Source organism: Sebastes fasciatus, chromosome 18 (assembly GCF_043250625.1).
Source record: "Sebastes fasciatus isolate fSebFas1 chromosome 18, fSebFas1.pri, whole genome shotgun sequence".
NCBI lineage: Eukaryota > Metazoa > Chordata > Actinopteri > Perciformes > Sebastidae > Sebastes > Sebastes fasciatus.
Window position 1 is genome coordinate 24772982 of NC_133812.1, and position 14352 is coordinate 24787333.

The 14352-nt window shown below is 41.1% G+C and overlaps 1 protein-coding gene across 2 annotated transcripts in view; it reads left to right on the forward strand.

Moving 5' to 3' along the window:
* Positions 1–10931, forward strand: part of slc24a4b (solute carrier family 24 member 4b) — a 43675-nt gene extending 32744 nt beyond the window's left edge. The window contains exons 11-17 of one of the 2 annotated variants that reach the window (XM_074615202.1): positions 1885–2054; positions 3079–3214; positions 3783–3949; positions 4431–4545; positions 5154–5266; positions 5408–5473; positions 7599–10931. In XM_074615202.1, coding sequence (XP_074471303.1) covers positions 1885–2054; positions 3079–3214; positions 3783–3949; positions 4431–4545; positions 5154–5266; positions 5408–5473; positions 7599–7748 — 917 coding nt within the window. In that variant the 3' untranslated portion in view covers positions 7749–10931. Of the gene's footprint in view, positions 1–1884; positions 2055–3072; positions 3215–3782; positions 3950–4430; positions 4546–5153; positions 5267–5407; positions 5474–7598 lie in introns of both variants that reach the window. The other variant, XM_074615201.1, reaches the window with a different exon arrangement.
* Positions 10932–14352: the final 3421 nt, after the last annotated feature.

The window sequence follows — 14352 nt, forward strand, 5'->3', positions numbered from 1 at the left end:
GAAGCGAAAGAAGGAAGAACTCATTTGGGAGCGTTAATCTGCTCCTCTGTCATTTCTTATTAAATAGTCTCATCATAACTGAATTTGCTCAAACCCAAAAGATGTATTTTAGCCAAGAAAGCTTTTACTGCAGATCTGTGCGAGACTTATTCATATTTACATACGTACCTGTGCTAATATATGCAGGTTGATGTAGTCTTAAAATGTTCACGCGTGAATCTTTTTCCGCATGGCCACTGCAAAAAACGTGTAATATTTCATATCAACTGGATGTTTAAGTGCTCGTTTATGGTTTTGTTCTACATCTTAGCTCATTAAACTACTTGCAAACCCATTAGATTATCTAAAAGATGCATTGTCACAACCAACTCACCCATGAAAGTCAATGTTTTAGAGATGCATGGTTTTTACAAGACAGTGATATGTTCTTATGCATAGCATGAATAAACATACTGTAACACTGACTGATCTACGTAGGGGAAATAGTAAAGACGCATGGAAACGGCAACATCAACAAGCATGACGATGCCTGTGTCACTTATCGCATGATTTTATTTGACAAAACATAGTTTGGAGACATCATCCGGGATTTCTACCGGTGAAAGAACTTGTAGAGTTTGACGCCGGTCAATCACGGGGTGTGAAAACCACAACGACTTAAAAGGGAAAAACACCTAAATTATGAATTCTAATGTTATTTCCATGGTTTAGTAAAGGTAAATCAATATTTGTGAACATGAGCTCCTCTCTCTCAAAGCCAGTAACCAGAGAAGCAAGACTCAAACTTGTGATGGCATAGGATATAAAGTAATGTTTGTTTTCTTTTTATACCCAAATGAGTTTTATTCTATTGTAGTGTTGTCAGTTGTGAAACAGAAAATGTTCCCATATAGGCTACTATCATCTCATCTCTCCCCATTCATTGTCTGTGGAGCAGCTCCTGACTTTATACCCTATGACATCACAAGTTTCACTTTTAGCACTCTAGTTTTTGGATATGGGAGAGAGTTGCTCATGTTTACCAATATTTCTGGTCCGTCTTGGACCGTAGGAAGAACATAGATGAATTTTGGATGGGTGAAAGACAGCAAATTGTGTAGTGTGAACAGAGATCTGACGACTTTCAAAGTCTTGTAGTGTGAAATTGGCTGTAGTCGGCCGCCCGTTTAAAACAAATTTGACTGAACTCACTATTTTACGAGATGGAGTAGACTGGAATTATAATGATCCAAACCTACATTTAAATCACTTCCCTCATCTCTTTGACAACTAACAACATGAAGGCACTAACATTAATTTCCAGGTCACTTTGGAAATGATGAGGGAGTGGAGCGATGGGAGGAATGATTTTCAGAGCTTTGGAAAACACCCAAAACTTGTCCAGACGAGACGTTCACACCGTAGATTAGGGGACGTTGTTGCTCTGAAGCTTTGATTTGTGTCGGCACTGAACTGCCCACGTAGTGATTTAGGATAATGGGAATGGTGCGTGTTGACATAAAATCTTGCCTGGTGCAGCTTTAACTCTGACATGGTGACAAAGTAGCTCTGGTTGAGCGTCCATTAATATTCCTTAGTAACTTGGCCCGGGACACTGTAGTGCTACAGACAGAATGACACTACAGATGTTTATAGGACAGTACGTATCTCTTGATGGCTCTTAAGTTTTAATTAGTCTTAATTTGCACTTTAGGATGCTCCAATGGGGAGTAATATTTCAAAACTGTTAGGCATTAAGTGCATGCACTTGAATGAAATCTATAAAATGGATATAAATGAATGGAAACACAGTTCTATGTGTGTCTGATCTGGTTGGTTGATGCACAGTTAATTCATTCATTCATTATTTTATTTATATTTGTATCGTATCCCTGCACCTCTCAGTCAAGCCCACCAAGGCTTACCACCGTGGATCGGTAGTGATGGTGGACGAGATCATGAACGACAGCCCGTCAAAGTTCAGGTTTCCAGAAGCTGGCCTCCGTGTCATGGTCACCAGCCATTTTGGACCCAAGACCCGTCTGCGCATGGCCAGTCGCCTCATCATAACAGAGGTACAGCGGGGCGTTGTTGCCCCAGTGAGAGGATCTAGCTGCTACTGCCATATTTTAAAGGGATAGTTCGGGTGTTTTTGAAGTGAGGTTGTATGAGGTACTAATCCATAGTCGGTGTATTACCTACAGTAGATGAAAGTAGAGAGAAGCAGACAGGAGTTACCGGAACCAAAGTAATGTACTGCTGTGGACGGGGCCGGCAGCAAAACGTATTTTAGCCACCTTAAAGAAAGGCCCTATATGAGTTTAGGTGTACATTTGTTTAGAATATTTTCGCCCGTTTACCTTGCCGTGAGGCAGCTATACAGTCTATGTTTCCAACGGGGAACTGAAGCTGTTATTTATGCTCTCGCCAAAGCAACCAGACTCCATCGAAAAAAACCCTGTAATTTTACCTCGCAGAACACAGGCTGGTCTACCGCTGCCTCGATCGTTTAGTTTGTTTGTGTTATTGTGTGACTTTGGTTAGTTCAGATTCACCAAAGCCACACAATAACACACACAAACTAACTGATCGAAGCAGCGGTAGACCAGAAACCCTCTCGTGTTCTACGAAGTAAAATTACAGTTTTTTTTCAATGGAGTCTGGTGGCTTTGGCGAGAGCATGGATGGATACAACGGCTTCAGTTCCCTGTTGGAAAGGGCTGTCTGATGGCAAGGTAAAGCTAAAATAAACTTGTTTTACACTGCTTTGGTTCACTTAATTGTAGTTAATACACTGACTATGGATAAGTACCTCATACAACCCCACGTCAAAACACCCAAACTATCCCTTAAGAGGTTCTTTTGAGTGTATACTATTTTAAGCTTTGTGTTTCTGAGTTTAGTTCCAAAGCCATTTTTTATAAGCCCCAAAGAGTCTCCTTATCTCACTGGAACAGTATACATGTATTTATGTTTTTAATTTATGACTGCAGAAACAAAAAAATGTGTGAAAAATATGGCGGTAGCGCATCAGTACAACGTAGCAACCCGTCTGCTCATGTGCTCTTTGACTTAGTTTCTTTTTTCTGAAAGCGTCAGAAGTTGGTCCAAGCTGCTAACGGAGTGGAGACACAAGTGATTGACGGGAAGGTTGAAATCGAGAATGGAAACGTGCCGGAGGACAAACCCGCCGAGACGCAGGAGAACATAACCATCTCGCCGTTTCATATTCCAAGTATGTGATTCATGCATTTACTCCATGAATGTGGTGTAATCTGGCAGACATGGATGGATTCTTTTAAGGGGTGAAAATGATATAGGAATAATATAATTTTTTATAACATCTTTAACATTTATAAATCTATTTCATGTCCTCCTGTATTGCTAATTTAAGAACATGAAATAAGCAGAATATATCTTTCTGCTTCAGTAGCTATTGATGTCCTCGCTCAAATATCAGTGGCTTCATATCAAATAAATAAAATGTAAGAAAAATGCATATATTGTTGGCACTTAGAGGACAGTTTGCTTAGAATTACATTAGCAATCCAGTCGCTGGAAAGAAGGGGGAAACCAGATTTAATTATACATTTTAAAGTGAAAAGATTTGTGGGAAATTTGGTCTGAACAGTGCTACTGACATGAGAAAGAGGCTACAGGTCATCTTGATCATAATAACATTTAATTCTGAAAATAAATAGCATTTCATACTTGTCATTAGGGCAATAAACATTCTTTCCACCATATTACCATATTACTTTCCACCATATTACTAAAGAGGCTAATCTCTCTTCCTGTCGTAGGGGGTATTGGCAGCAAGTTTAAGTGGCTGATCTCGTGGCCTCTGCTCCTGTTGCTCTTCCTAACCGTCCCGAACTGTGCCAAACCTCGCTGGGAGAAATTCTTCATGGTCTCCTTCATCCTCTCCACCGTCTGGATCGCCATCTTCTCCTACTTTATGGTCTGGATGGTGAGTGTAACGTTTGTGTGGAAAATAGATATTCAGAGTGAGGCATTTGTAGTGCAGTGGTGCTGAAATTGGCATTTTTGCTTGAGAAATTACTCTCTGATTCCAGCTCTCTGTTTTATATTATTGTAAAATGAATATCTTTGGGAGATTGGTGTGTTGGTTGGACAAAACAAGAAATATAGAAACTTCATTAAGGGCTTCTGACAATTTATTCCAAAGGTTGACACTGTAAATGCCTTCTGTAAAATTGTATCAGTAAATAAATTCAATGCTAATAATTTAAAATCTACGGAAGCCCAGAGAGGCAAGTGAGAAATAAAAATATTCTGGTGATCCATTTTCTGGAACTGTGATGTTTAAAAGATTTGCAGCTAAGTAAGGGAGCGTTAATGGGTATTTGGTGTTAAAGGTCGAACTGCTTTTTCCTCATACAAACAGAGAATGCTATTTCTGAGCTCTGACACTGTACATTTTCTCTCAGGTGACTATAATCGGGTACACTCTGGGGATCCCTGATGTCATCATGGGCATCACTTTCCTGGCAGCAGGCACCAGCGTCCCAGACTGCATAGCCAGTCTCATTGTGGCTCGGCAAGGTATTCCTCTCCCTCTGAGACACTTTTAGATTGTAATATTGTTGATTTATTATACGATAAAGAGCCAGACGTTGATGTTGCGTGGTGGTGCACATTTTATATCATTAGTCCTCCAGGACCTTTGTGGTGAAAGTGCTTTCTGGGATGTTCCTTTTCTTAAGTGGATAGACGGAAGAATGTGGATAGAGAAATGTATCAAGATGTCTCAGTATACATTGTAAGCAACTTCCATGCAGATAGAGTTAACATGCATGTGTGCATTTTAGCTGTAATTGATAAAACTTGCAGACTTTTAGCATTTACAAATCTAGTGTAACATACTTAGAGTTGTGTCCAGAAATTAGTTCTCTGCTATGTGCATATAAGAGTTGAACAAGTAGGAATGAAGCACAGGAACAGGAGGAAATAGTGCAGAGCTGTTTATAGACATTACGTCGTAGCTCTGCGTCACTACCTGCAGCTGAATAAGGTTAGGGCCCTTGTGAATATCAGAAAGTACAGAACAGCAAAACTGGAAAATTGGAAATACGTTTATTTGACCTGAAAGTCTCGATGAAAAACGTTCACATCCTTGCTTAAAGCTATATTTGCTTTTGGTTTTCTTGCAGGTTTGGGAGACATGGCGGTGTCCAACACTATCGGCAGTAATGTGTTTGATATTCTCGTGGGACTCGGGGTTCCCTGGGCGATACAGACCATGTGTGTCAGCTATGGATCGGTGGTAAGCAGCTTGTTTACTTCACAAACACTCAGATCTTGTTGTTTCTGTGTTATTGTGAAGGTAGGAAATCCAGTTCCTCCTTATCTCTGATGTTTGAATGAAAAGTGAACTGTTGTTCTCTCTCCGTCTTGTGTGTTGCAGGTGATGATTAACAGTCGGGGTCTGGTGTACTCGGTGGTGCTGCTGCTGGGCTCTGTGGCCCTCACGGTGAGCAGTAGTTAATGATGTCACCAGTGGCGGCTGGTGGATTTTTTTTTGGGTAGGGCCAATCAATTTCAACAAACATCCTAGTACGATTCAATGCAAAAAAAGGTATCAAAAACGCATTACTACTTTGCAGTTACATTTTTATCATTTATTCCAACACTGACATAAAGACATCTTATTCATACAATTCAGTATGTTAATATAACATACGACAGATCATTTATAAAGGAAATGGGCTGTGAGAGAAGAGAAGTGGAGAGAAGCGAGAGACGAGAAGACAAGATCACGCGAGAACTGACATGAGCCCTGACGAGAACAGAGAGAGACACACGTGAACGTGCGCGCGCACACCATGGGCCAAATCAGTTTGGCCCTCCCGGAAGTCTTTTTTACGGCGCTGATTGGATGAATTGTATGTCATTCATGCTTGTAATCATATATCTTTAATCAGTGATTGGCTGTACTGCTTATTAGACCCGCCTTCCTTGGGCCAAATCCATTTGGCCCCAGAAAGTGCACGTGCAGCAGAGCAGCTGAGAGGTGCACTAGCAGAGAGTTCAAGGAGGAAAGCAGATATTTGGCGCAGTTATCCTATTTTACAAATATTACGGGTATATTCCATAGGTCAAAAACACACATATTGACAATTTTTAGAATTTTTATAATTTTTATAATTAATAATTTTATAATTTTTTTTTTTTTTTTTTGGTGGCTCAAGGTGGGTGGGGCCAGGCCCCGTGGCCCTCTATTGGCCGGCCGCCACTGGATGTCACACATGTTGACCACTTCCAGGAAGATAACCTGGTTACTGTATGTGTCTAAAGTCAAAATCCACAGGACTTTAATATAGATAAATAACATCCCCGTTTGGCTCCTCTCATCACTGACTGATGCACTGCTGTTATGCAATAGTGACTGAACGGAATTATGTAATTGGTTCATCAAAAATGTTAAAATTCAGTGTTGTAGTGTTGTCTTTCCTGTGAAAGATCCTCTGATGTGAAGGAGGTAATGCATTTTTCTTTTTGGAATAAACAGAACAAGATTCGGGTAGTTATACAGCATTCAATAATGAATAAGACCTTGGTGTCTCAAACTCACACAGATCAGTAATGTGGAAGCTACAGAAACTCTTAACTTCAACAGAAAGATGAACACACTGCTGGAGTGTAATCACTGATCAAAGAAGGACACAAAAATGCTTCTTTTGGATTACAGTTAGAATGAGATTTGCATATTATGTGTATACGCTTCGTTGTTTAAGTTACCGTAAAACTGCAATTAATATCCCAGACATTTACTATATTACTTGCATAAAAATTAGGCTGTCGTATAACATATCAATTATGAATCATTAATTTTGATCGAGCTCCGAGACAGTTAACAATGCTTATTTTATGACACCGGCATAGCAACACAATGCCTCTCTTTATCCTCGAGTGACGAGCCTATTTAGTATACCGAGAAGGAAAAGGGGTGAAAACTAGACAGAGAAAGGTGGGGATGCTTTTATATTGTAGCCAGCAAGGTAACAAAAACAAGCATACCCAACAACACAGTGCAGGAAGAAGAGAAAATATTGTCCATGTCAGTTAAAGTGCGGTCTTCGTTTGACGAATAAAGTTAGCAGACAGTGAGCAAAGGACTCCACATGACAATATTCACAACTTGGATTCATTTTTATGGAACATATTCCGACGTTATGACCGCTTCACTAGGGAGTCACCACTTTCTTTTTGTCTCTCTTGTTTACCATGCTGTTAAATCTGAATGAATTATACTTTGGTGCTCGTGGTTTCCATAAAATGAACTAAATGATTGAATTGTGGAAAATCCAACCGATCTAACGATGTGCAGCACATCCATAATGACTAAACTTACCCGGCGTCTACTTGAGACCTGCGTTTGTCAAAACGAGTAGCCACACCTGGGGAGTAAAAGGGACTCTGCGTCTAATTGAAGTTTTACGGTATGTGATATGTCAGTTCAGGGTGCAGCCTTTTAATTCTGCTTTGTTTTGGTACATTTTATCACCGTTTTTAACTCAAACCACTGCACATTAAGATTTAATTTTGGAGCATACCAGAGCCTGCCTAGCCACCCTGATGTTTTTGTATATGTACAGGTGCTGGGGATCCACCTGAATGGCTGGAGGCTGGACGTGAAGCTGGGCATTTACGTCCTGGTGTTGTACGCCATCTTCCTCTGCTTCTCCGTCATGATCGAGTACAACGTCTTCACATTCGTCAACCTGCCCATGTGCATGGATGATTAGAGCACAGCAGCATGCCTCGGATACCAAAACCTCAACGCTCCCATAGCAAACCCCCAAATCTTTTTCTTTTCTTTCAATAATACTGGACCTATCTGCAGACTTTTTTTCCCCCCTCTCTTGCGCTCTTTTCTTGTAATCCCTTTTTGTCCCAAATTATGAATCTCATTTTCCTCGAGAGGCAGTACACGCTGTGAGAGTGGACTCCATTCTATGTCTCTAATTTGTCCTCTTTGTCACACAGTGCCGGTCCTTAATGCCCATTATTTCGGGCATTGCCTGTTATTGCAGTGAAGTCTTTAGTTCCTCTGTGCGCCTGTTACCTTTCTAACCCATCTAGCATGCCTTTTAGATGTCGGGGACCTCCAGAATCATAAGTGCCCCTGTTGATTGTCGGTGTGTGTTTTCACTGTTTCCACATTGTAGATTTCCACACACCATTTCCAAAGCCTTTCCACAAACCAAACCAAGAGTCTGTGAAGAAGAAAAAAATCCCAACCAAAACCCCCACATAGAGATAACTCTCCTTCCTAAAAGAATTACCCTAGCACCCAAAGAAAAAAACTCCTTCTCCCCTGTCGACCCCCGTGGAGGAGGGCTTTGTCCTCGGCAGCTCCCCTCCTCCAGCCTGGACCCGACTCCCCTGGCATGGCCTTTGGCATCAGGGAGCAGATACTGTTAGCGCTTCTTCACCCTCCGCAACTCCTCCCAACCTTCATCTGCTTGATCAAATCTGCTTTTTCTTTAACAAAAAAAAAAAAAAAGACGTTTTGTCAGGACACTTGTGTGTCGAGATGTATCACAGTCCAGGATCAGACGACTGTGAGGGTGTTATGCATATGCAGCACTGCACAATGTAAACTTGTAAACACTTCTTTTTTTTTGTATTTATTTTTTCAAACCAAGGTTTTTTGTCTAGTATGAAATACGGAGGAGAGCTTGTTGCAAATATAGGACATTGCCTGTTTTTCACTGAAACAAAATTGCACATGGAAAATGCTTTTTTTTTGCTTTGTGCTGTAAGGAGATTTGACCACTCAGAGGGGGAATCTGGCATGTGGTGGTGGTAGCGGTGACTCCACTCCAGCGTCATTCAGCGATGGTCAGTCCACTTTTCCCTCTGCACAACTTCAGAAAACAAAGCTCCAGATCTGTGGGATGCAGCAGCCGATTTTTTGTCATCATCAGGTGACCTTTTGCAGAATGGAGGTCGTTGTTTTAAAGAAAATGCAAAAGAAACCAGACGGCTCTCAACACTTGACTGTCTGCTCTAACACCCTCTGGCCAGTAGGGGGTACCGCAGCCCCTCTACCCAGGGCGGGGGGGGTGCCAACCACAGCCGGCGGTTATCAGGGAAACTCGGAGATGGACAACTCCAGCAGATGGTGGTGGCGATGGTCTCTTGATTTTGAGTTACATGTAGATATTGCACTTTAACAGCCGTCCTCTCATTCTGAATCAACTAGTGCTTCCTTCTGTACGTTTGTATTTTCAGTGTATATGTGACTGTGTGTGTGTGTGAGGGAGAATAAGTGTGTGTGTGTGTGTGTGTGTGCGTGCGTGCGAGAGAGAATAAGTGTGTGTGTGTGTGTGTGTGCGTGCGTGCTCAGTATGGGCCCACGCTATGTTTTCCCACGCCGGGCTCTCAACTCTCGGAACAGACTGGAACCTCGTTAAACAACCATGAGCACACCCCGCCTCTGTCTGCAGTGCATGCTGGGACATTAAAAAAAACAACGCAGCTCCTCCACACACAGCACAGCAAAAACGGCTGAGGGGCTTCCGGGCGTCTCCATGGAAACCCACTTTACAAAAATCGGCAGCTACGAGCACTGCAATCCAGACATTTTGACATCATGCAAAAACGGCCCTGCGAGGAGTCCACTGAGTGGAGGTGCAGAGACTTTTAAAACAAAAGCGTGGTGGGGAAGTGTTTTGTGAGAATATTCCTGTTGTCCACGCCGTTGGCAGCAGGCTCTTGTATATGCAATCTCAATTTAAAGAATTCTATGTGACAGAAGGCCCCCCCCCCCTGCGAGGTTTGCCATATTACGACGGGGGACCCCGTGGAGATGTGACGTCGGTTTGTCTAGTAGTACTTGATGTGTGAGCTCACAGGTGTGTGTGTGTGTGTGTGTGTGTTAGTGAGGAATTGAAAAGGGTGGACGTTTTCTGGAACAGTGAGGGCAAGTCCTCCACACACTCTTCTTTTTTCCGTCCCCTCTTGCACAAGGGCATTAACTCTCCACCAACCCTGGCTGACGGAGCAGCAGGGGATGGATGAATGAATGGCTTTCCTCCACCGCCCTGGGGACGTTTTTCAAAAAGGACATGGATGAGAGTAGACTTTTAAGAATTTAAGAAAAAAAAAAAGAGAACAAGTTGGACCCCCTTAAGCTGCTACTCCATCAGGGTTCAAACTGGAAGGAGGTGACCACACAGGGCCTCCACACACCCACTGACATCCTTGTACACCTCCCCCTCAACCCTTTCAGTGGGTCTTCTGTACATACAGGACCTATTTTTGGATGCTTTTTTTGTGGGGGAAAGCACGTCTGTACTGTACTCGAGTTGATCCAGAATGTGCAGTGTTCATTTTTGTGTGTGTGTATTTTTTGCTCTGTGTGGTCATGTCCCGGGTTGCCAGGTTTGAGTGGTAACACACACACACAGCAGGGGGAAAAAAACTCTTCTTTTTGTCCTCATCTTGACACACAGCGTACGTTCTCACCGGTTGTCTGACTCGCATCTTTGTTACCACTTTTTTTGGAAGAGGAAGGAAAAAAAAAAAAACATCAGATGCCATACTTGTCATAGCTCTGCATAAATTAACAGATTGTATGGAGAATCCTGTGTACAAAATAAAGCGCACATTACTTTAGATAAACACACACACGTTAGAAATGGCAAGCGAACACACAAAGAGGACCGGTATGTATTTCTTGATTGAATGCGACCTGATGCACTGTGAGCTCAATGTGACGTGGGAGTTGTTTGTCAAGAATAATAAATGATTACAAAATATATTTAATGTAAAGTTAGTTACTATAAAAACATTACTGAGGACATCTGTATAACTTATATGAATGTATTGTCTTGCTATACTGGACATATCCAACCAATGCATTTTACTGTAAAGCAATAATGTGAAGAAAAAAAAATAAAATGGCAAAAATAATTCCTGTACATTTGTCTCATAAGTTCTTGGATTGTTTGTGAAACGCATAAATTAAATGAAGCCATTTGTACATGTATCTGCTGCTTGGGCTGTTTTGTTTTTCACAGCATGTACTGATGATTTTAAATGATTTAAAGGGCACTTTGACTCTTTTTACCTCATATTTTGGATAAAATAAATGGTGGAAGTGCAGTACTTGAGTATAATTTTAAAGTACTTAAGTGAGTATTTCCATTTGATGCTACTTTATACTATACACCATTACAACTCAGGAATATAATGTACTTTTTACTCCACTAAATGTATTTCACAGTTGAAATCACTAGTTACTTTTCAGATTAAGATTTCACATAAAAAAAAAACAAGATTCTTTTTGCAAAATTAATACTTTCACTTTTGATATTTAAAGTCTGCTGACAATACATCTAACCTTAAGAGACCCATATATACCAGTTTTTGTATTTTTTTTAGGGGGGTACAGGGACTTTAGGGGCAGATAGCAGGTCAACAGTAGATGTCACATAGAAGTGGTGTACATCATCTGAAAGCTGGAACCTGAAGATTAATTTGAGATGCAGCTCTGCACTGTGTCAAGTTGTTCTAGTCTTAAATCAGAAATAAACTTTAATTAATTAATTGAAATAAACTGTGTATAAGGGTTTAGAACATTATAATGTGAGGACCATTCCCCATGCTCTATTATGTCTCGTAAATTGTTGAAGCAAGTTTTAGGTTACTATTTCTTACACAGATTTTGGTGCTAAATTTAACCACTCAAATTGATAAAAATGATTAATAATCCCTCCAGAATATCACATTAAGACTCCAAGACCTTGAGGAACACCATAGAAAAAGCCATGCTGTGATTTGGTGTCAAAAACGTTTGACATTTTGAGATCGCTGCAAGAATTTTATTTATCTGCGATTAGATGGCGAGCGCTTCTGTTGTGTAAACCCCCTTATTGTCAATCTAGTTAGGAAAGCCATCCATCCTCTGAATGCTCTAGATCTGTAGTTTGTGGCTGTAAAGTTTCATGAGGCTGTGATTATCCTAGAGGTCACCACAGGTAATTTTATACAGTGAAGTCACGTTTAAAAAAAATGGTCTCAATAATACAATGAAATGGCTACTATGGGGACTAACATCATCACACATGAATACAGTTGGGCTCATTGGATCCACAAGAGTCTCAGCTTTACAGTGATACCCAATTTATGCAAATCCAAGACAGTTTAGGGACCCCAGTATGCAGAAATATTCAAACACATCATTTTTAGAATTGAATTAAAGCATAAAGTGGGCATGCCGGAAAAGGGGAGACTCGTCGGTACCCATAGAACCCCTTTTCATTCACATATCTTGAGGTCAGAGGTCAAGGGACTTGTGTGAATATGGCCATGCCAGTCCAACAACACTGGAGTCTGCACTTCCCATAATGCACCTTTCTAATTTAAGACTTTAGAAAGCTCCTTCCAGAGCCACAGAAGACCTCATATAACTGTTTGGACAGACTGTATAGTACTCCACATGACTTTTACATTGTTGTATTGGTAATGATCTTTCCTCTCACTGATTCCTGAAGATATACAGAACAATATGGTGCACAAAAAAATGGTCTTTTCTGTAATTTATTCTAATTCATGACTATAAGATTTAATTAACAGCAAGTAGCAACACTGGAGGAAAACTTTAAACTTGCTGACTCAAAAGTTTCCAGAAGCCAAATGACACGATGCAGCTTTCTCAGTTTTAAGATAATGTTTCTTGGTGAAAATGACCCGTAAGGTAAAGTTAATGAGTTCCATGTACTCGTTAAGGCTACTCCGTTGCAGCAGCAGCAGCAGCAAAGCACTTTTCAAGAAAAAAATAGTTTATGTCGCCTCAAAAACTATTTAATATATTCCGGCCATATCACCCCGGATTGATTGCATCCTTTCTTTTTTTCATCCTGCTGGCCGTGCAGCATAAATATTCACTGATTTTTAATTAAAGTCTTTTCCAATCACATCATCATCATCACGCTCAAAGTAATACAATGCAACAATACTTTTAATTTTTGGGAACATGTTTGAGATTAGATGACAAATAAATCACCAGCTATTGAGTTGAAGCATCCCTGAAAAGAATATCTAAATGAATGAGCCCCACTTTATGATTTAGACGTCGCTGCAACAGCTTGTATTTCCCCCTGAGTGAGTGAGTGATGAATGAATAATGATTTATTGGTCCTTACTGGAAACTTGTGCGATAATCAAGCTGAAGAGCACTGTGCTTAGCCAAGACACGGTGATTGCAAACAATTTGTTATTTATGGTGACAGGCTGGCAACATGTGAAGAGTCCGTTGAGAGGCGAGTGATGGGGAAAAATTCATGTTTTGATTGCATCTTGCCTGCATCAATCTGGATTTTATTTTTATTAAAGCACCAGTAGGGGGCAATGTTGCAACAGGATTCACAGTGTCACAGATTGTTGCAGCTAAAATGGAGCTCCTTTACACAAGTGAATAAGACTCTGGCAGTTTTGTGATAAAGTTTCAAATATCAAACTGTGACAAAGTCAAACCATGACTTGAATGCTTTCTATATGATTCCCCTTGCACATAAAAACATACTGCACATGATCTGTTAATGACGGATGTCCATATTCTCCATCAGCCAGCAGACAGGGAACCATCTGGTGAGACCAATGTGGCCCGTGCATGCTACTGGTGCTTTCCCCCTAATGAGCCACCCTCTTGGCTACAGTGCCGCAGCTAACAAGCTCCTCTGTCAGCCGTGATCTTGTGCACTGATGAGTTCCCTCTTTCTGCCCCCCTAACAAGCCCGTTTGGGCAGCTATACTGCGCGTCTCCCGTGAACGCCGGCTTAGCTCCCCTCCACCATTTGTTGTGCCACATTTAGAGAGACAAGTCCCACGCATCCTGGCCTCCACATATACAGCAGCACCGTAATCCTGCTTTGGAAAGTTGTTTATCTGTTCACCCACCGCCCCCGCTGTTACAGTTTGGGGACATTTTCTTTCCTTGTTTGTGCCTTGCCAGTATTTTTTTTGACTCCACTCTGCTGTTTGGGTAAATTGCTGCTGCAGTGATGGATGGTGAACAAACTGGGTTGCTGCTGCTTGCTGCAGTTCCTCATAAGGGCATCCTGTGCTGCTGAACACAAGGTGTTGTGGGTCGCCCCTGTTTTCTTTAACTGCTGTGTTGTTTTGCTGTCTCTGTAGTGTATAATAGCATTAGTTAGTGAACTCTGACTGTGCTTTTTTTTATTTAAAAGTTAGTTCAAATGACAAAACAAATCTACCTCTAGTGGTGGGCTATTTATCCACGTGGATAGTTTTGAGATATCATCTCATATATTTTCTGCCTCCCACACTCAACAGAAGTAAATTGAATTTTGTTGTGAAAAAAAAAAAACACATTGGAAA